The sequence below is a fragment of the Pyxicephalus adspersus genome, chromosome 10 (genome assembly GCF_032062135.1).
Source record: "Pyxicephalus adspersus chromosome 10, UCB_Pads_2.0, whole genome shotgun sequence".
NCBI lineage: Eukaryota > Metazoa > Chordata > Amphibia > Anura > Pyxicephalidae > Pyxicephalus > Pyxicephalus adspersus.
The window spans coordinates 3,395,470-3,418,408 of NC_092867.1; the positions used below are offsets into that span (position 1 = coordinate 3,395,470).

The 22,939-nt window shown below is 40.6% G+C and overlaps 1 protein-coding gene across 2 annotated transcripts in view; it reads left to right on the top strand.

Annotated features, from left to right (window-relative positions):
• Positions 1–22,740, top strand: part of PDCD4 (programmed cell death 4) — a 27,033-nt gene extending 4,293 nt beyond the window's left edge. For both annotated transcript variants that reach the window (XM_072424937.1, XM_072424938.1), the window contains exons 2-12: positions 695–773; positions 3,615–3,905; positions 5,192–5,292; positions 6,503–6,616; positions 14,180–14,401; positions 16,863–16,960; positions 17,577–17,691; positions 18,746–18,853; positions 19,274–19,384; positions 19,977–20,116; positions 22,009–22,740. In XM_072424937.1, coding sequence (XP_072281038.1) covers positions 731–773; positions 3,615–3,905; positions 5,192–5,292; positions 6,503–6,616; positions 14,180–14,401; positions 16,863–16,960; positions 17,577–17,691; positions 18,746–18,853; positions 19,274–19,384; positions 19,977–20,116; positions 22,009–22,069 — 1,404 coding nt within the window. In that variant the 5' untranslated portion in view covers positions 695–730 and the 3' untranslated portion in view covers positions 22,070–22,740. The remainder of the gene's footprint in view (positions 1–694; positions 774–3,614; positions 3,906–5,191; positions 5,293–6,502; positions 6,617–14,179; positions 14,402–16,862; positions 16,961–17,576; positions 17,692–18,745; positions 18,854–19,273; positions 19,385–19,976; positions 20,117–22,008) is intronic.
• Positions 22,741–22,939: the final 199 nt, after the last annotated feature.

Here is a 22,939-nt window from a genome sequence, read left to right on the forward strand (position 1 = left end):
CTGAAACGAGAAGCAGCTTGAAAGGAATCAAAAGCAAGTCAGAAGTAGATCAAAGCAACCCAAATGTAGCAAAAGGCATTGTATACAATCCTGGCATGCAAATGCATTGCAATGTGGGGGCCAAGAAGAAAAAAATGACACCCTAACTCCACAGTGCATTAGAAATAATTGGCATTGCAGCATGTTACACATGGGTTCCCGTGCAGCATATAGCAAATAAAAGGCCATATTTTGAATATCACCATAGTGGGAACTGTTGCTGCAACCAGATCCCTTGTTCAGTCTGCTTATTATTCCATACGTGGCCATTTTGCAGCCTTTACTTTTCTACTGTTGAGTGATGCAGCTGAGCCGCAGTCGCGTAATTGTTTCCTCACAATGCTCCTTATTGCTGTCACAGGACCGTCTCCTAAATCCCTGCTGACAGTATGGGCTGTAAATCTTCCACAAGGTTTCCTCATCACACAGCAAAGGCGACCTTTTTTTCTGGCACACCACTACGGCGCTTGGGTTTAAAGCTGAGCACAGTCCGGTCAGCGCTGAGGTAACCACAGCCGGGCATCTGTTTTACACCCCTGGTTGTTTGCTACAAACCCGCCGAGTGCTGCTTTGCAAAAGAAAAATAACATATTGTGTTGTTAGTTTACCGTTTGCCTTTGTTTTCTAAATAATATATATATATATATCTTTGCAGGTTACTGTGTCACTTTAGAATTTCCAATAAGTCACCATGGAAGTAGAACAACCAAGTGAAATTAATGCTAATCTAGTAGGTAAGAGATTGCCAATACAAATGTCATTTATTTTACCACTGCACCCTGTTATTTGTTTTTGTATTCTGTGTTACACAAATGAAAATTCTTAGCTGTTTATCAGTGCTCGTCATGATTAGCGGTGCAAGGTTGGAAACTGTATCCGTATTTTGTTCTTTTAGAGATAAGGAACTCTCTTTGAAGGTTTAGTAACGCCCAGGAGCTGACTGTTTTACTGTTTTCTCATTTTTAGTGTGTATATGTGTATATATATATATATATATATATATATATATATATATACACACATTATACAGTATTTTTATAGTGCTGACATTACACAGCACTGTACAAAATATAGTCATGGTCATAGCCATCCCTCTGAGGAGCTCACAATCTAATGTCCCTACCATAGTCATATGTCGTTAATACACTCCAAGGTCAATTTTAGGGGAAGCCAATTAACCTAACTGCATGTTTTTGGAATGTGGGAGGAAACGGGAGTACACCCACACAAACACAGGGAGAACCTACAAACTCCATGCAAATAGAGTCCTGGACGAGATTCAAACCTGAGACCCAGCGCTGCAAAGACTAGAGAGCTAACCACTGAGCCACCGTGCTGCCCAATAAACGGCTACAATAAAGCAGTTTGTAATCTTTATTGCATTTTTTCCTACCGCCATTAATTAGCTTTTTGGTATGGCCAAATATCTAAATCATATAGAAAGTACCATAGTTTCCAAGATACAAAGGTGCCCTTTATTAAGGTCCAAATACAGAAACCTGTGCTTCTCCATTGGTACTTTTCTATATGAAATCCATTCTTTTGCATAAGGAGTTTTGGCTATTTTTGGTTTTTATTTACCTTAAGCACCTTAAGATTTTATTTGCTCTGGATGGGATTGCATTGGTATACAAGTCGATGAAAATGCAAATCAGAAAGAGAAAAACCTCACCGGTCAATAAATTCTGAGTGATCATAGGCACAGCTCCAAAACCCATCAACGCAGATTCTCTCACTTTTCTTTTGAAGAAAAGATTGAGATTGAGATTGAAGGTGAGCTTAAAATTAAACATTTGCATTGCCGGCGAAAGGTAAAAGAGAAGTGAGACGCTCTGCAGGGACAACTATCTGCAGAGGGGATTTCCCCTCCCTTTGATTGTCATTTACATCCTGTTGTGTATATTTGTATAGGTTAGCAAGTGAATAAAACTCTGAAGTCGTTTTGGCTTTAGATGTATGAATCATCTTCCATTGAACAATTTTGATTTGGTAATAATCGCATCAAAATGCTTATTAGTGCTATTCTACCCAATTGACCTTTCAGAATTGCTAGCCAGTCAACATGCTTGGTTCTTTTATAAGAAATATATTATTATTAATAAACCAGATTTATATAGCGCCAACATTTTACACAGCGCTGTACATTAAATAGGAGTTGCAAATGACAGACAGTGACACAGGAGGAGGAGAGGACCCTGCCCCAAAGAGCTTACAATCTAGAAATATAGGGAAATGATTCCATGCAAATGACCCCCAAAATGATGGGGCCCTGCTGAATCCTTTACTGTGTATGATATATGTAATTCCTGTCTGTACTCAGCGGCCCCATTATTTCTATGGGGGAAATGCTGGCATTGGAATCTACAAGGAAGTGAAATTAGAGGATAGTTCAATCCATCGCAAAGTGAAACATCAGTTTTCGGAGGTCTTTTTCTCTTGTGCACTTTAAAGATTAAAGAGACCCAGGCCATTCACTAGAATACTTAAAATGCAATCGTTTTTTTTTTTAATGCATATTCTGTAAAAGTCTTCCTTGTGTAAACTTCCACTGGGTGCCACTACCTTGGATGTGGGGTCAGCAGACTCGGATAAATGATATTCTTTGGCAGTGTTTCTCCATCTTTATAACACTGAAGAATCCTTGGAATAATTGGAATCAAGTAACCTATCATGGGTAACCCCTGCTAAAACAAATTTATTGGGGGGTCACTGGGACAAAATGGCCAGCGGAAACAGTGCCCCCTACAGTGGCGTCTGGAATAACACCTTTATAGACCCCTAAAAGTATCATTAGAGTCCTGCAGCTGGCTGTTCCAAGTAATGTCCTATGATGATGATGGACGATGGTCATCCATACCTTGGAAGTAACCTGGGGTTCCACAACACCCTGGTTGAGAATGGCTGTTCTATAGTATTTTGCTCTCCACATCTTCCCCAGGTGCTTAGAGCTGGGCCAGCACTATCAGTAATTAGAGGGCCACATGATACATGCATAGGAAAGGGTTCTGTGTTAGGGAATAAACTTAGTTACACATTGCAAGCTGCAAAAATATAGAAAGGACAACTAAGTCTTTTTAAATGCATTTCCCTGCAAATTCTCTAGTCCATGCAAGAACTGAAAAATATTAAGGCCCAGACTAGGCAAAATACAGGTTTGCTTGACCGCCTGACCCAAAAGGAATCTATGCTTGTGCAACATAACCTTGCTGCTCTGGTCACCACATATAAACTCACTCAGAACTATGTGCTTAGACACTGTGCGCTATCTTTGTATATATATGTTAGTAGATCTGTGGTGTCTGGTATGTTCCACACTGACTTTGAAGCTGATTTTATACAAAGGAGATATTTTACCTGTCAAAATATTTGTATTCCTGTCCATCCAGATTTTGGGATTTACACTTTGACATTAGCCAGGTAGATAATCCCACATTTATAAACTGTAAAGAAAAAAGAAATCAGCTGATTGGACAATGAAGGAGCACAGGAGACCATTATGGTCATTCTTTTTTTTCACCTTGACCTCGATTTGGCTACACCGTCCGCTGTCCACTAACCTTTCACCATTTCCCCAGACGCAGAGAACCTGAACGATTCCCTGTTTGATGGGGATGAAGAGAACACTGGAGCAGAGCAAATCAGGAATGAAGTAAATGGAAACTGGCCAGTCTCTTCAATTATTGAGGCTAGACTCAATGCCAAAGCTAAGAGACGCCTGCGCAAAAATTCCTCGCGGGACTCGGGGAGAGGAGACTCTGTCAGCGATAATGGGGAGAACTCACGAGGGGTCCTACCCACCAGTCCAAAAGTCAAGCTTATGGATCGCAAGTCACGGAGCGGCAAAGGGAGAGGACTGCCAAAGAAAGGTTTGTCAAGCTCTTGTTATCTTTTCTATTTAAAAAAATTGCTTTGCTTACTTCCTGTGTAGCAATCGGAAAGAAATGCTTTGGGATTTTTTTTTTTTTTTTTAGTGCCTACAGTAAACAACGGATGTGTTGGTCAGTGTGATGTGTGCATTGTAAATGTTAACCTTTGACATTTGCTGAGGTTGCTTTTTTAGCATGCACAATAGTCGAGCTGATCAACATAAATACTTTAGTGTAAGGCAACACTTGGATATCCAAAGCAGTTAAATGTTCTCAGGTCTCCTCTCAGGGACAGCTGGGGTTGGTGGGCCATCACATTTGCTGTTTTGTAGAACATGGAATATAGGGGGGCAGATGTTACAAAGGCAAGCTTGTCTGATTCATCGTGATCAGATCATAGCCCATCGATATTTGCCTTATTGTTCTGCCATCATGTAATGTCTTGAAGTCCCCGTAGTTCTGTTTCAGGCTAGGTTAGAGAACTGGTTCTAAAAATTGGGAACACAAATGCTTTTTTTGTTTCTGCTTTTTTTTTTTTTTTAATTAAAATTTTCTTTGGTTGTTGTTTTAAGTTTAATGTTTATTTCCCTTCATTATTATTATTATTATTATTATTATTATTTTTAAACAGGATTTATGTAGCGCCAACATAATATATAGCACTGAACATTAAATAGGGGTTGCAGATGAAAGACAGATACAGACTGTGACACAGGAGGAGGAGAGGGACTGAACCTAACTAAACCATCACCTCATTTAATTTCACCCATCATCACCTCGCCCTCCCTCACATTTTTTAATTCAATACTTGTTTTGTTTTAGTACATACCTTAATTCGGAGGACTTTGTTTTTCCTTTAAGTCTGCGTACACACATCAGGTGTGTACAGTGCTTTTCTTGTTCATGGATCTGTGCTGGCGGATCCACAAAAGATGAACGATCTTAATACAAGTAAAGGGGAGAGAGCGTATTGGGATGCTGCTCGTTCGTTCTTCCTGCTCTCCATATAGCAGAACGGCGCTGTATGTACAGCACTCATTCATGCATCTTCCATTCTGTCGTTGGAAATGATGGTGAAAGATCCTTTCCAACTACAAAGATCTAATGTGTGTACAGAGCCTTGGCCACTAAATGGTGGGGGGGGGTGTTGCATATCTTAGTAAGGTTAGTTTCTTGTACCAAATATCTAACATGCTGAGATATCTACCTGCATCACAAGTAACTTTTAAGAAGAATATTCATTGTAACATTGTCCTGTCTTTTTTTTTTTTTTTTTTTTTTCTTAGGTGGAGCTGGTGGCAAAGGGGTATGGGGGACTCCAGGGCAGGTGTACGATGTAGAAGAAGTTGATATCCGCGATCCAAATTATGATGAAGATCAAGTCCTGGTAATGAACTCAAGCAGGATTAATGTACCATGTTTAGCATATCTACATTCTGATTAGATGGCCCCATACACGTGGTCTGCATTTGTTTTTAAATGCAGTTAATCTGAGCAAGTTCAGGAGGAATCCAAAGATAAAATAGTGGGCACCAAAAGATGAAAAGTCATTCATTCATTTCATGCTATGCGTTTTTCTAATTCTGTCATTCAGGTGTATAGGGAGGGCGAGTCTGTCCAGCGGGGACGCACACAACAAAATTCCTTAGGGATTCCTACACACACGTTTAGTTACAGAGATCACTGAAAAGCAAAGGGCTCCTATTTTTTTTTTTTTTGAAAACTAACTTAGTGAGAGGAATGTCCCTTCAATTGATACTTGATGGGAAGTATTCCTCCCTTACACTTAACTAGGTTCTGCCAGAGGGACAGACCCAAAATGACAACCACTACTGTAAAAGACACACAACAATTTTCATTGTATTTCTTTTCTGAATGACTGTTAAATACCATAAGTATATCACATTCTTCTTTTTTTTTATACTAAACTTTCTAAACCTTCCCCACATATGCTATATCTATATTTATTACCAGTGGTTTCCTGAGACCAAAGAGCTTTTGGTTGAATATTTAAGAAAGACTGCAGCTCTGCAGGAAACCTGTTTGAGAAGGGCTGGTCTAAAAATGTACAAACTGGAAAAAAAAGTTTGAACTTTTGAGATTGCATAAAACATAATTGGAGTTTCCCTTTGAATTATTGTTGCTTAGGTTGAAGGTTTCTATTTTACTGTTGGTTGGGAGCAAAAAAAAACAAAAAAAGCAGAAATGAAACTTTGTTTTTTCATTTGATTTTGCAAGAAAAAAGTTGTAACGAAAACAAATCTCCTAAAGCCATCTAATGCATTGAAAAAAGATGTTTGCAGACATTTAGAGTCATGTATCTGTAAAAAACAAAAACAGCCGACAAATCCTCTTTATTTACAAAGCAGTGTGTTTACCTCGCACGTCTCCCAACTAGGACTGCTTGTGCGGCTGTTTTCTTTTCTTTGCTCGTTTGTTGTGCATTGCAGATCCCCGTGCCAGCGGAAAGGGATTAAACTCTGTTTTACTTCATGTTTAATAGTTCAGCAGTCTGGGAGAAAAGACAGGGTCCAGCTTTGTTTGCTCCACCGTGTTTGCTGATTATGCATTTTTTCCCCTCGTGTGAATTTTTATAGGAGAACTGTGTTTACGAGACGACCGTGCTCCCCCTGGACGAAAACGCGTTCGAAAAGTCAGTCACACCCATCGTGCAGGAATATTTTGAACACGGGGACACCAATGAAGTTGCGGTACGTATCGTTTTTATTGTTTTAATTACAAGGTCGCTGAACAAAACTTAATCAGAATCGACTGCATCGTGCTTACAAAATGAAAGGAACAGTACTGTGATACCAGGCTGGGGTGCAGTGGGCTGGTCAGTAGTATTGCCTGGGGTCCCTTGCAGCTGATCTTTTCCCATGACTGAATAATATTAATATGGCTTAATATGCCTTTTCTGCACTTTGTATTGTTGTTATTAATAAACAGGATTTATTTAGCGCCAACATACAGTGCTCAAATAGAGGTTGCAGATGAAAGACCGATACAGGCAATGACACAGGAGGAGGAGAGGACCCTGCCCCAAAGAGCTTACAATCTAGGAGATGGGGGAAGTGTCACACAATAGGAGGGGGATATGGAATGTTGGGAAGTAGTGAGGGTTTAGGAGACAGAAGAAGACGGGTAGGTGAGGTTGAAGCGTTGGGTTTTAAGGGCTCATTTAAATGTTCAGAAAGTAGGAGCAGGCTGAATAGGACGAAGAAGACCATTCCAGAGAGTCAGGGCAGCTCTGAAAAAAGTCCTGGAGCCGTGTGTGTGATGAGGTATGGCGGTGACCATCTTGGTAGAGGCTTTGGTTCCTTATGTGAGAGCCTTCAACAAGGAAAACAGTGAGCAGCACAGCAACAACATTACAATTTGCTCCTTGAAACATGAGGGTAACCGTGTCTTAGATAATCTTAAACTGCGCAAATACCATACAACCAGACATTCCAACATTCCTGAAGGGTCAGTCGATGTCTCTTCTGCAATAAAATCGTACCTGCCTGATCACAACCTTTATTTGCACTCACCTGTACTTGCTCCGGCTTGAATGCTGCCATTTTCTTCTTTTCTTCCTGGAGCTGGGTCTTTGGCCATCTTGATTGGCTGGGCAGGGATGAAGTAATTTCGAGCAGATGTGCGGAAGTTAATATAGCCCGGGCAGGGGAAGCTGCGATGTGCCGGGAATCCTACACGGAGCTGTGCATGACAGATGAAGACAACGATAGGTAGGTAAGTATGTTTTATTGCAGAAGGGGCATCGCCTGTCCGTTTCTGCACTAAAGACTTGCCTGGTGCCTATTTTTGAAAGTGGACTAGTTCCTCTTTGAGATTTTTATGATAGAATTTAAAGCCGAACGATCACAAAAAAGAAAGCAGTGGAAAGGCATTGATCCCTCTGTGATCCTTGTCAAGTCTGTCCCACGCCAGGTGCTGCCATCTTTTTCCTCTTCTTTGTACGTCACTCAATCTCTCACTGCTCAGGCGCAAGATTGGGTGATGCACTTCTGAAAAATGCGGTAGAGGAACAGCCTTTTCCGCATGCCTGAGATCGGGCATTGGTAGAATCTGCAGCCTTCTGGGATATGTGACTTTGTATCGTGGGCCTCTCCTTTTAAATGATAAAAAATATATAAAAAAAACATTTTTCTCTTTATATAAAAGGGTAGATAACCCCTTTAAAAGTAAAAAATATGATGCCCTTTCAATGTTTAAGTTTGTTTCATCTCCTTTTACTGGAAAGCATTGTTGGCAGGTAAATGTGGAAAACAATTATATACAATGTATTTTTTTTACTGAATGCTGTCATTGTTTAATGTTTTATCTCAATACAAGTGTCAGTTTACAAGTTATTTTGCTATCATTCATTTAAGTTAAACCTCTAAAAACACTTTTGGTTCAAAAGCGGCCTCCAAATAAGAGATTCATAATTGTTATGGTTATTAATACATAAACATTTCATAAATTCAAAGAGAACCTCAGGCCAGATATTAATATTTCCAACAGAAAACTTCAGATAGGATTATATGAGCAGGTAAGGTCTGTATGCGTGTATTTACTTGTAAAAGCCATTTTTGTGTAGCCACCCAGCTTCCATCTTGAATGTGATGTCGGCAGCCCCTGCAGGCTTGGAGCTGTTCTTTAGTGACAATCTATATTATTCCCTTCATTCATTCCCAGCAGCCACATAAAAGGGCCAGTACAGAAAATTATTAGACCTTTTAAGAAGAGGAGATTACTAAGATGTACAAAGAATGAAAGGGGGGCTGTGCTAGGGAATTAACTTTTCAAAGTAGTCAAAGATTTAGCAAAAGTCCAAAGGCACAAAGCAAGCTAATTAAAAAGTCATGTTGGAGAGAATAATGTAAGCATTTGAAATACTTTCTTCACCTGTATTTTGTAGGTAGTGACCGGGTCTCTTTTAAAGCAAACGTGAAGTGTAAATATCGACTACAGCACTTATTAGTGCTAATAGCATAAAAGGCCTTTATGGTTGCCTGCAAATCAAGTCATTTTTAATTTTTAGGAATCCATGTTTTCTCTAGAATCTTTGGATGCTTTGATATGATTAGGATACAAAAACATATATCTTGTTAACAGTGGCTCAGTGGTTAGCACTCCGGCCTTTGCAGCGCTAGGTCCCAGGTTCAAATCTCCTCCAGGGCTATCTACATGGAGTTTGCAGGTTTTCTCTGTGTTTGTATGGGTTTCCTCCGGGTACTCGGGTTTCCTCCATGATTCCAAAAACATGCAGGTAGGTTAATTGGCTTTCCCTCAAAATTGACCTTAGACTGTACTAATGACATATGATCATGGTAGGGACATTAGATTGTAAGCTCCTTTGAGGGACAGTTAGTGACGCGACTATGGTCTTTGTACAGCACTGCGTAATATGTTTGCGCTATATAAATACTGTGTAATATTAATTATATATATAAATACACATATACATGGTTAAAAAGAAATGCTCAAATCCACCGCTGTCAGCACGTAGTAGGTACATACCAATGCCTACATTTCAGGTCCCTTTCAATTTAAGGGTTTTAGATACCTCAAGTGCCCTGACAGCCCTTCCATCCCCAAGCTTTGCAAAAGGCTACCAATTCATATACTGGACTAATGAGGGGAGAAAGGTTGGCTAATATCCCCTTTTGCCTCCCAAGACTTTTTAGTCTGGTACCTATTGATTACCTATAGCAAAACTTAGGGCTGTCAGGGCACTTGGGATTTCTGGAAACCCATATTCCTAAATTGAAAGGGACCTGCCCTTTAGGCATTGGGAAAATAATAAAATGGGTTTCTACCTTACTTGTATGTATAATATTCTTTTTTTTGGTGCTGTAGGTGAGTGGTGACCCAAAGTTACTTTAAGCCCCCAAAAACAGCTTGGTGGTTATTGAAAAGTGCTGGGTGGTACGCCCAGCTAAAAGAGACCGGGGAGAACACTGATCCATATCTCTTCCTACATAAATACTCAGTATTTATATTGTCTGCAATGCAAAAAAAAAATCATATTCTGTATATAAGTAGGTGACAACTTCAGAGGCAAACCATACGTTTCTTTACTGATTTAGCAGAAGGAAAATCTTCCTGATACCTCTCACTGAGAGGCAATAAATCAGATTGCTTCATGGACATCCTATCCCATACAGGGTGATAAAGTTTCCTCAAAGACCACCTCCTGTGCGACTTGTTCTAACCTTTGCATCCCTTCTTTTCTGTAGCCTTCTCTATTGCAGCTGCCACAAATTATTCTGCAAAGGCTCTCTGTTGGAGATTACACAGTGTTGACTTTGTCATGTCCTCTGTCATCAGAACTGGAGATTGGGAATAGGTCACATGCAGCTCCGCACCAAGGAGTTTCTGTCTAGGGAGTAACCATGTTTGTTTAGCTAATGAAGGAAATATCCGTTTGGCAGCTTTGGGCTTCAAAATAAAAAAATCTATAAAACTGTTGGTAGTGCAGTCTGAGACAACATAACTAAAGCTGGACAGTGGTCTGTTTTATAGAAAGACCAACATTCCAGCGCCAAATAAATTAAACACGTGTACCTAAACAGCCTTCATTAGACTAAACAGAAGGACATTGCTCAATCCTGGAAACCATAGTCTGAATAGCATCGGCAAGTATGGAGCATCAGCTATCCAAATTGTGTAACAGCTGCTGCACTTGACGGTTAGAATGTGTCTTCAGTATCAGGGCCTGATGGGAACCTCGCCCTCTTAATGGTTTTGGTGTGTGAATACCTTCCTCCCTCTTCTCAATTCTGAATATTTAGTAAAGGGTTATCTCTTTTAACAGGCCGTTGTTTTTTCTCCTTGCCATATAGATATCATAACTGAATTCTGTTAGTCTTGTCTTGTCCTTGTGTAGTTCCGTGCCCCCTACACTGGCACCTTGGTTGCGGGCAGATTTGACTAACTGCTTTATTTTGTGGTGGTGTTATGTTTACCCATTAGATATGCACAGAAAGTCTGGTCCTGACATGGGTACTTTTGTAGAGCAGGTACTACGGTAGTAATCCTAAAGTAGAGCTCCAGCCAAACCATTTCTTTTTCTTCCTTTCTTCTTTTCTCCTTTCTTTTTTCTTCTTTTCTCATTTCATATTTTCTTTTTTTTCCTTCTTTTCTCCTTTGTTCCTTTCTTCTTTTCTCCTTTCTCCTTTTCTTCCTTTGTTCCTTTCTTCTTTTTCTTCCTTTGTTCCTTTCTTCTTTTCTCCTTTCTTTTTTTTTCTTCTCCTTTTCTCCCTTTCTCCTTTTCTTTCTTCTTTTCTCCTTTTGCTCTCCTTTTCTCCTTTTTTTTTGTTTTCTTCTCCTTTTGTACTTCTTTGCTTCTTCTTCTCTCCTTTTCTCCTTTCTTCTTCTTTTCTCCTCCTCTTCTTTTTTTTTCTTCTCATTCTCTTCCTTTCTTCTTCTTCCTCCTGTCACAAATACTTTTACTTCCAGGACAAATTTGGGAGGCTGGCTCCCCACTTGGTACATTTACAGCAATAAAGACCTACAAGGACTCCTGTTTTGGATAGCTAGAAGTGTTGGTTAGGCATAAGTATTACTCATGGCTATTTTCCTACAATATAATACTAAGCTAGTTGCTGCCTCTGACTTCTGCTCACAGGAAATACAGAATGAGATTTGTTGGTATCATTGCTGCGCTGCTCATTGTTCCCCTTTGTTTCTTCATGTCGGAGCTTCTACCAAGGCCTAACTCTAACAAGATCACCATCGCCAATCGGCAAGTAATTCTGGTGACTGACACAGATTTTAGATTTCAGCTGCTTTCACGAACCAAGACAAGAAATCACTCCATTCACAATTCAAATTATGACTTTTAACCCCTGGCCCACCTTGGTGTCCTAATGTTTTCATCTAGTTACATAGTAACATAATTTATGTAATTGCTGGAAAAACCGTGCTGTTCATTGAACAAAAGAAACCATGTAAGGAAAGTGTTCGCTCAAGCTATGAAAACACAGCATTGTCACAAGACAGGATGTAAGGACAGATAATGTGACCCCATACACAGGACAGGAGCAAGGTGAAATCATTTCAATAGAGGGGACATATAGCCGTCAAAGCAGGTTGTTGCACATAGAGATTTTCCATCATAAGCCCACAGCTGTAAGATACCAAGCAGCGGTTCCAAGTGTTTTCAGACAAGATCTGACATTGTACCATGTGTCATTTCACTGGCACACATTGTAATCTATGATAGGCTATTTGTTATGGGCATTAGGGAAGAAAACCTTTTCCATCATTGCAGCCTACAGTCTGTAAAGTGACCCATACTATTCTTTCTATCTTATCTATTCTGTGCATATCCATATTTATTCTTTCATTCTTACTATCCCACAGTCGTGTATAGAGGTTGTTGTAAGCTCTTTATTCTCCCCTATCTACCAACACAGCAGCTGTGAAAACTCTGTAAAAATCCACTTTATAAACTTGCACTTTCCTTCCTTTATCCCTGCTTTTGGCTGGCACTACTTGTTTTTTTTTTTCTGTTGGCTGGATTTGTAAAATTTTCATTGTAGCAGTATAAATATTAGATTCAATGCTTGGATCTTCTAATTATTTGTGCCACGCTGCCACAGGGGGTTGTTACATTTCTTGTGAGCTGATGTCTGAAATAATGACATTTTCATCCTGTGTGTAGTAGCAAATAGACGTCCCCCCGTGTGAATTGTTATGAAGTGTATTCCAGTAAAAAGGGAAGGAAAGGACTCTTATCTGCCATTCAGTTTTTGCTAAGGAACAATTCCCGGCGGGGTGTTAGCCATACATTCCTGCATCGGTTCGCTGCCGAAAATTCTGCCAGCTGTTAACGTTCGCATACCCAGCCATTCTCTGCGTAACGAAGCAGCCGAATGCTGCAGGGATGGCTCTCGCATGTTCTGCAAACCCAAAGTGATCTGATTACAAAGCAAATATTTAAGATGCTAGCATGTGTTCCATTTTCCTGCGTGGTACAGATAATAACCTGGCACTCGTGTAATTAGCTTTCCCAGACAATGGCCTCTTGGTCTGTGCCCTCATTATGCTTTCACAGCTGTTTGACTTTATTTTTATCATTTTTAATGTTACTCATTATACAGAGATCTGTTGTGTGGTAAAGTTGTTATAAACCCGAGCAATACAAACTAGAGAGAATACATTCATATGCTTAAATTGTGTGTATAGTTTTGCATAGAGATGGAAAGAGCTAAAACCTTTGTCTGTTTATTTTTTGTTGGTGTACAGTGAGAAATTTCGCTTCATTTTCTGTCCACCAGACACAACAGGAAGTCAGAGAAGTTTCCACCTTGGACAGTTGTCACCATTGCAAGGGTGAATGATTTTTGAGCACTGAAAGAAAAAATGCCAAAGTGTCCCCACACACACACACTTCCTGTAAACTGTGCAATACTTGCAGAGTTTCAGTTTCTTGGCGTGCTAGTTATCCCCCTTTTCTGCATACCAGAGGGAAAATGTTATATTTCCATTTGCTGTCTTATTATTATTATTAATAAACAGTATTTATATAGCCCCCAACATATTACGCAGCCCTGTACATTAAATAGGGGTTGCATATGACAGTGACACAGGCGGAGGATAGGGCCCTGCCCTGAATAGCTTACAATCTAGGAGGTGGGGGAAGTATCACACAATAGGGGGGGATATGTAATGGTGGGTAAGTAGTGAGAGTTTAGGAGACAGAAGAAGACGGGTAGATGAGGTTGAAACGTTGGGTTTTGAGGGCTCTTTTAAATGCAGAAAGTAGGAGCAAGCCGAATAGGATGAGGAAGACCATTCCAGAGAGTCGGGGCAATTCTATAAAAATCTTTGAGCAGTGCCTGTGATGAGGTTATGAGTGAGGAAGTCATTGGAGGAGTGAAGAGAGCGGCTAGGGGGATTTTTTATCAGGTCAGAAAGTTAAGTGGGACAATAAGTGTGGAGGGATTTGAAAGCAAAGCACAGGATTTGATTCTAAGGTTATATGGTGACATTGCTGTTCATTCAGTAGTGAAATCTTGCAGGAATGTTGTGAAAATGTGGAATTTGATAAACATTTAGTTTTAAGTAGAATTTAGGTGAATACATTGAAACCCAATTCTTACTAACATGTTGTAAGCATTTTCAGAAAAAAAAAGGTTTATACAGTTTTATTACAAAGCGGAACATTGCAAGCACCCTTTGAGGGTTGTCCATAAACTTTAATTGGCGTATTAGGGTCATGGTAAATTTGCATACGTGTTTTGTTTTTAATGTTTTGCAATTTTAATTGTTTTCTGCAGGAGATGTTAAAGGATTTGAACCTTGGGGAAATGAAATGTGGTCTCCCAGTGTTGGCAGTTTCCCTGGCATTAGAGGGAAAAGCCAGCCACCGGGAGATGACCTCAAAGCTGCTGCATGATCTATGCGGGACGGTTCTCAGCATAGAAGACCTGGCTGATTCGTTTGACAAACTGCTTCAAGAGCTGCCCGAACTCGTCCTGGACACACCTAAAGCACCGCAGGTTTGTATTCACCTTTGTGAGCTAAAATGGAATTTTAACCTTTGTTTTTTTTATTATAATGTCATCTGGGTGGGGAGGAAAAAAAATAAGGTGCTGGCTTTATCTCCTTAAGGTACTAAAACAAGATACTAAAGCTGTCTTCATATTCAAACCCCTCTTGAAATGCAGTGTTCTCCCCAGCCAGGGGCACCTCCCGGCACTTTTAGTAACCACCCGGCTGTTGGGTGGCAATACAGAGCCCACCACTCGCCTACAGATTAAAAAGATGTCTGAGGAGATCACTGAGGTTTGAGCTCTCCTAGAGACCAGGTAATGCTGGTATATAGCCGGGGATGAGACTCCTACTTAATATGGGACTTTACCTATTGCCTACACCACTCCCCAGCAAAGTATACTTCCCGATCTATGCTTCCTTGTTACCTCCTATCTGCTTCAGAATCCCTGCTTTAAAGTTGCAGAGCTTCTAGATTTCATATAGCCTTCATATGACAGTGCATGGGTCTAAGCATCCAATTGTCAGATCCAAACACTCTCATGTTAGGAGGACCTGAACTCCATCCCTCAGGTATGTGTTGGCACTATTCAGAATGTATCAGGAAGGTGATAAGAAAGCAGTAGGTATACCTTAGCAGGGTACTTTGGAGTGGGTGGGGTATGGGTAGACACTATCCATTGCTTTGAATAGGCTAAGTGACAATGTCTCTGTTAAAGTGTTCCTTGCCTTGTCTGTGCAGGACAGAGTAACAGGTTTACCTAAATGGTGGTTCCACCAGCAGCACATAAGTTCCTTTTGCCTCCCTGCAACAAAAGGAGTGAAGAACAGAAACCCTGTTAGTATATCTTGGTGCTCTCTCCTCAGTCCCATGTGACAGTGCTTAAACAAGCCATTGTTGAGTTTTAGTGCCGTCATTTGGAAAAGACCGGAGCCACAATCTCTCCCATAACTAGAAGAATTTTTTATTCCCTGCACAGACAAACTAGAGGTTTAATTTAAATGAACATGCCACTAAGGTAATAACTATAAAAAAGGTACAGCAAAGATGTAAAAATAACCATATTCAAATCCTCTCTGATTTGAAAGAAGTCAGAATTTGCATCCTGTGCTCTTAACCGATTCATTCATTTGAGGTCACACGAAGTAGAAATGTCCCCAGCTTTCTGTCTTGTCAGTTTATAGTTTACATCTAGTGATGAGTTTATTTTAGAAGAACCTCACTAATGTAATCATATTTTGTCACTGGTTTCATAATGAAACTTCAATATAGTTATTGGATTGGTGTGTAAGGTGCCCAGGTCCTGTGCATGTTTAATGTACAGCGCTGCGTAATATGTTGGCGCTATATAAATCCTGTTTAATAATAATAATAATAATGTGAAAGTATTCCAAAAAGTCCTGTGGGTGGTCATGCCTCCTAAACCAGTTACAGCAATGCATTGGGGAACCCCAATCATTTTAAAAGCATACATTGATACATTGGCCTTGATTTTTAAAGCTCTCCAAGGGTAGAGAGAAAACACTTTCATTAGTGAAGCTAGGTGATTCAGCAAACCTGGAAAAGATCTGGTCCAGGATTCAAAACATTTGCTAGCAAATGACTAAGAAATCTATTTCAGGTTTGCTGGATCTCCTAGCTTCATTGATGAAAGTGTATTCTTTCTAGCCTTGGAGGGCTTTAATAAATCAGGCCCATTATATTTATTAAAATAGTTTTCTTCTTTAAGGAGGTGACAAGCTATTGGCCTTTTATTCTGTTGTGCAAAATGAGAAGTGTCAGTGATGTACACTGTCTGGCTGTTTGTTGTGCACACCTGACCGGAACACCTACTATATACCCAAAAGTATGTGCCCCTAATTACATAGTGTGTATTTCCAGTAATGCTAAGGCCTACAAAGATTTTTTAGACACATGTTCCCTTCCAAGCTTTTTCTGTGAAGGGCCCATTCTGTCCAGCATGACTTTGCCCCTTGTGCAACATGGCTTTGTGTGGAGGTACTTGAGTATTAACGGGACTGCTTTGAGATTAATTGGAATGCCAACTACATGCCAGGTCTTCTTATCCAGAAATAGTACCTGACCTGGGCACAAATTCCCATAGATATGCCCCAAAATTATTATGGAGAGTCTTATCAGAAAAATGCTGGCTTTTATAGGCACAAAGGGAGGCAACTCAATATTATAGATGCGATGAACTAACATTCAGCTATAAATTGTATACAGAAACCGTGTTCTCCCTGGCTCCTTTTAGCTATGCGCACCACCCAGCACTTTTCAGTAACCACCCGGCTGTTTTTGGGTGATTACTGAAGAGTTTGGTGACAATACAGGAACTGCCACCCACCCAGCTTTAAAAAAATTCTGGGGAAAATACTGAGAAATGACTACTAATTTCAAATGATAAATCTACTAAAAGCAGGCTTTCTGATAAGAATTTTAAAAAAAATCTTACTTTGTCTTTGCAGCTGATGGGTCAGTTTATTGCCAGTGCGGTTGGTGATGAGATCCTGAGCAAGACCTACATAGAAAGTTATAAAGGCACGGTGGATTGTGAACACGCCAGGTATGATTTATATTTATACCTTCTCCAGTTTCTATAGTGATGCATTAGGATGGGACATTGAGTGGGGTCTAAAATATTGTCCATTGGCCATTGAGGTTATTTTGAGGATAAGGTAGATGTGGGCAGGGGGTCCAAATCTGCTATGAAGATGACTGCTCCAGATATACAGGAAAATAGAGCAGATTTGGATCCAAAGAAGTAGCAGAGGGGCAATAGGAGGCATGAGCACAATAGGAGTCACAAGATGGCATGTGAGCTGGGAATGAACTCAGTGCCAGACAGGCAAGGGGCTCATTGTTGTCAATAGATGATACATGGACTAGGAATGCACTGGAGTTACTGTGTGCAATGGGCACACCTAGGGTTAAAGGCTGGCATCATTGTCACTTGTCAGAAGGCAGAGGGTACTGCTAAATACTGCTACAACTTTGGGCTGAGCAAAAATTGTATCAACGTGTTGCTCGAATGCTATGCAACTGTAACTACAGTCAGAAGATTTATCTTTATGGACCATGGTGCTGATCATTTCTCCAGATTGGTCATGGCACTGACGCTTTGGCAAATCCAGGCCTAGAGAGTGTAATTTGTGAAACTGACCTTTATATTCTCTATCTAGAGCTGCTCTGAACAGGGCCACAATTCTGCTGACCATGAGTAGAAGAGGTAGAAAAATTGACAGTGTTTGGGGCGCTGGCGGAGGCCAACAACCCGTCAAAAAACTGGTTAAGGAGGTAAGTGACTATAACACAAACACATAATGTGCATATAAAATCATTACTAGTTGTGTTGGGGAAATAGCTGAGTTGTATGTAAATCTATAAATGGTTAAATACTGTGGGGGGTTACGCTCAGGATCGCCTTTGCTGGGGTCAAAGGACACTTGTCTGGTTCATCCAACTCAGATCACACACCAAGGTATCAGCCTTAAGCTGGCTTGCAGCCAGGTTTATTGAAGGTTGCAGATAAAATAACAAAACGGCAAAAAACCTTGCCTGTCCGGCACTTACTATACATCAGACGTCCCTGTCTATCAGCTCGAGGGCTTCTCCCTGTCCGCTCAAAACCAAGCTTTCAGCAACCTTCTACTTACTTTTGAGCTCACTCACACAGACCCACTTTCTGAGTCTCTCAGCAGAGCTCCCTCACACAGAGTGACTATCTGTGTCTCGAAGCAGAGCTCCTCACACAGCGCCCCTGTTTGTGTCTCTCCAAGCAGAGCTCACTCACACAGTCCACCTGTCTGTGTCTCTGTGTCTCACTCACACAGTCCACCTGTCTGTGTCTCAAACAGAGCTCTCCCACACAGACCGACTGTGTCTCCAAACAGCTGAACTCGCACAGACCCCTGTCTGTGTCTCCAAACAGAGCTGAACCCCTGACTGAGCTCCTGGCTCTATGTTATATCACCACCCTCAGTGCTTCTTCATTTATTATCTCACAGGTGAGAGTCTTCCACCTGCTACTTCACACAGGAGAGGAATCCTGGGCAAATATATCTCCCACCTCCAATCCTGCATTGGTGTCACAATACAAATATACCTAACACCCAAGGAGCCATTAATAGTTCACCAGACATGACATGCAGCAGGCTCTCATATGTCAGTGTCATTACTAGCTTTTAGTAAAATTACCTAGTTATTATTTTGATATTATTATAAGAAAATTCACCTATTAGCGAATAGGGGCAAGGGAGCTTGGTAGTTGTAGTTTATCCTGCACCTTTCTGTTGCTCATTCTGTTGGCTTTCTCCCAACTTTGCTGATGAGTATTAACTCCCTCCTTTAGATTGATATGCTGCTGAAAGAATACGTGTTATCCGGGGATGTATCTGAAGCCGAACGATGTCTTCAGGAGCTGGAAGTACCTCATTTTCACCATGAACTTGTATATGAAGTAAGAATGCATTTACATCTTCCCTGGTCTGTTCTTTCACCTTGTTTTCTTTACTTTTAAAATTGGCTAAACCAAAGAAAACATACTCCATTTCCAGAGTATGTTTATTTTCCTATGTTTTTGCTCTTTAAAGGGTCTTCAAGTGAGCCCATAATGTCCGCCTATACCTGATAAACGAAGCGGTGTTGTCAGTCTTGCAAAGTTTTCCCCTGATGGACTACAGAAAAAAAGTGTTTTCATGTAATAGAAATAAGAAAAACCAGTTCTGTAGCCCAATAGGGGAGAATGAGTTGTGCTGCAAAGCTGCTTGGGATATCCATGCTTGGGAGGCATTGTGTTGTAATGTCATTTGGCAATAGGGAAAGCCTGATGGAGTACAAAGCGAGGTGTTATTTTTCTATTTTTGTTTTCCCTGAACAGGCCGTATTAATGGTTTTGGAAGCGAGTGGTGACAACACCTACAAGATGATGCTGCAACTGTTCGAATCTCTTTGGAAATCAGGCGTTATCACATTGGATCAAATGAAAAGGGTAAGTGTGCCCTCTAGTGACAGAAACTAGGAACTGCATTTCAAGTCACTGTGGTTGTAGCCAAGGGTAAATATATTTTGCAGTTGTGTTTATCATATTAAATTACTGCTCTAGATTTATTAAATGCGGGATTTACGTGAACAAAATTACGTGAACAAAAGTTTTTAAAGGGTTTAAAGATTCCTGATCTTGGCTAGCTAGTGTTGGGAAATTGGTGCACTTACCAACAGGGGTCCAGGGACCTATAAGGAATCTCTGTGCTGGGGGCTTGCTACTAATTTTCTACGGTTTGTGATGTGACTGGGGAGACAAATTATATCCTTGGGCAGAGAATGAGAAAAGATCAGAGCTCGCTATATAGATAGCCTTATGATACATGATGGTACTTTGTGCTGATATAATTTGCAGATAGGTTAGAGGTCAGAAGAAAGTGGCAATTAGGTGAAGAGTAGAAAAGATGTCAGGAACAAGGAGGAAATAAATTGCAGAAGCCAACCCCAACAAATGACAAGGAGAGAGCAAATATCTAGTCCCCATTGTTTTTTATATTTTTTGTACTTTTCTGATCGTATTTTACTGTATTTTCTTCCAGGGTTTTGACAGAATTTATCATGAGATTCCAGACATAAATCTGGACGTACCTCATGCTTACTCTGTACTGGAACGCTTTGTGGAAGATGGTTTCAAAGCTGGAATCATATCCAAGCAGATCAGGGATCAGTGTCCTTCAAGGTAAATGTCTTTTCTAATAGATTTTACTACCAAAAAAAAAAAAAAAAAATGAAATCTCCCCTCCAGCCTTCTCTAATAAATCTGCCCTGTAGTTTACACTTCAGCGTTGCATAGTTGTACAGGGTCCTCGTCACTATTGGAATTGCTTATTTTAATGTCCCTGCACATTGTGAGCTACTAGAACCTGTAGCAAGTCAGAAGGGGCCTGATTGTTATAGCTGAATGACATCGAGCATTATCTAGCCCATTACTCCCCAGCTTGACTGCTTCTGACCCAGCCCTTTCAGTTATTTTATTCATAGAATCCCTGCATCAATTATCCAGGGCAGACTGCATGCAAATACCACTCCACTAGACTGACACCCACCCATCAAGGCATTTTGATCACTAAGGCGCTATGTACACACGTCAGATAATCGATAATCGCCTCAGGGATGATATCAGACGAGAATCTGGTGTGTGTACAGCGCTCATTGTCTGTCCTGGCGGATTCACGAACGAGGAACAATCATAATGAAAGTAAAGGGGAGAAAGCGCCGCAGGGTGCTGCTCCATCGTTCTTCCCCCTCCATAGAGCAGAACGGTACTGTATGTATATCGCTTGTTCATGCATCACGCACCACAATCCTGAAAGATCCTTTCCAAGTGCAATTATTGCATTACTCTCCATTGTATGCAATTTTATGTTAGAGGGGCTCAACCCAAGGTTGCCCTGGTACCCTTGTTAACACGCTTGATGAGGAGGAGGCATAAACAAAGTTATTAGCACGTTGATCAGCTACAAGTTCCTCCAAGCCTTGCGCAAGAAGCATTCCAAGGTTTTTGGTGCACCACTTGTTAACCAATCCCGTTGCATGCACCCGCTTTTTATACAGAACAAAAAAAGCTTGGGAAATGTAATTTGGGTCTTGGACCTGATACTGGGAAGATCTGCATGCTGCAGAGTAGCCCTGCGTGTACCACCAGCTCAGTTTCTGGAAAGTACAGACAGGCAGGGAATGGGCAACCCTTACCGTCCGTCACCTTGGTGCAGCTTTAGAAATGTAAATACTTTAAGGCCAAAGCAACCATTTTAAAGCTGGGCTGGGTGCACCGTGAATAAATCTTGGCTTTTCATCTTCCTTGTGAAAACCGTGAATTTCATTTTTATAGCTTTGCGTATGTTTTGGCTTCGCTTTGGATGCAGCAAGCGTTTGCTTTAACCTTGTAAACATTTTATGGAGCTTTCATCCTTGGATTCAGGGACTAGTATTCTGCAGAGGTACAGAGGCACTTTGTATTACTGCAGTTTTAGGCCTCTAGGTTGTAGAGCTGGTTGATTTAGACGAAGTGTGCAGCTAGTGAAAAGACCTATTTTATATATTGAGATCAGGGAGTCAGCAATGGCAGCTGAATGACTTGAGCTCTCAGGGTTTCCTAATAAAGCTGCACTTCTAAATTTAAATAGAGTAAGCTGTTAGAAAGCGTGCCAGGTTTTTACTTATTTATGTTGTTATTTTTTATATTATTAAACAGGATTTATATAGCGCCAACATATTACAAACTATCATAATACAAGTGAAGGGGAGAGCGCACAGTGGGGTGCTGCTCATTTTGTTCTCCCCCCTCCCCTCTCTATAGAGCAGAAAGGCGCTTTTTGTTCGGAGCTCATTCATGCATTGTTCAGTCTTGTCGTTTGAAAGCATCTTTCACGATCTAACGTGTGTACGCAGCCTTATGTGTCATTGTACAAGTATGCAGGTTAGTCTTCTGCAGCCCCTATTTGTTGTACTGTGCTGTGTTATATGTTGTTGCTTTATAAAAAAAAAAAAAAGCTAATAATTAGCTATCAGCTTGCGTCTCTTGGTGATGATATGACCTGGAAATGAATCTTTTCCTTTTTCTCTTTGCAGGGGAAGAAAACGTTTTGTGAGCGAAGGTGACGGAGGGCGTCTGAAATTTGAGAGTTACTAAAATCACTGGCTATGAATGGCATTGCTAAGCACCATTCTTATTTTCTAAATCTCTCTCCAACTTCTGCGTACAGAGCCTTTGTAAAATAGTTTTCTAAGATAAAACTGTTTGCAGAAGTAAATGTTTTTGGGATAGGTAGATGTACAGCGAAAAGGTGTAACAAGCTGCAAATCTTGAAGTGCCATTTCTTTCAAGTTCATTCCACGTTGACGGCCAACTCCTCCCTCACAAGGTCCTTGTGTTGTGGAAATCTTCAGTCTCCAACCTGGTGTATCGCGGGGTAGAGCGTTCTGACTCCATGTTTGCTGCTGCTGCTGCTCGTTCATACAGTTCTTTTTTTTTTTTTTCATTTTGGAGGTGGAAATGAAGAAGCAAAATTGTTTCGAATCTTTATTCCACTCGTGCCAGAGGCACAAAAAAAACATTGCTTTTTTCTTTTTTCTGAAAAGCAAGACGGTAAGGGATAGGGAGAAGGGGGAAAACTTATTTTTATTCAGCTTTCCAAAGGATAATACATTTTGATGTGAAAGTTCAGAGTATGGTGGCTGGAACATCTATTTTTCTACAAAAAAGAAAAAAAAAACTGGAATATAAGCTGAGTTCTGCTAAAATGTGTGTGTACATAAAAAAAAATAAAATAAAAATAAAATAAATGTTTAGTGGAGCACAAATGGAGCGTTTGTTTTTTTTTTTTTGTCACTGCTTTTGCAAATGTCAGAGGTGGCTCAGTGGTTAGCACTCTGGCCTTTGTTCTCCCTGTGTTTGTGTGGGTTTCTTCTGGGGTCTCGGGTTTCCTCCCACATTCCAAAAACATTCAAGTTAATTGGCTTCCCCCCCAAAACTGACCTTATATTGTATTGTATTGAAGAC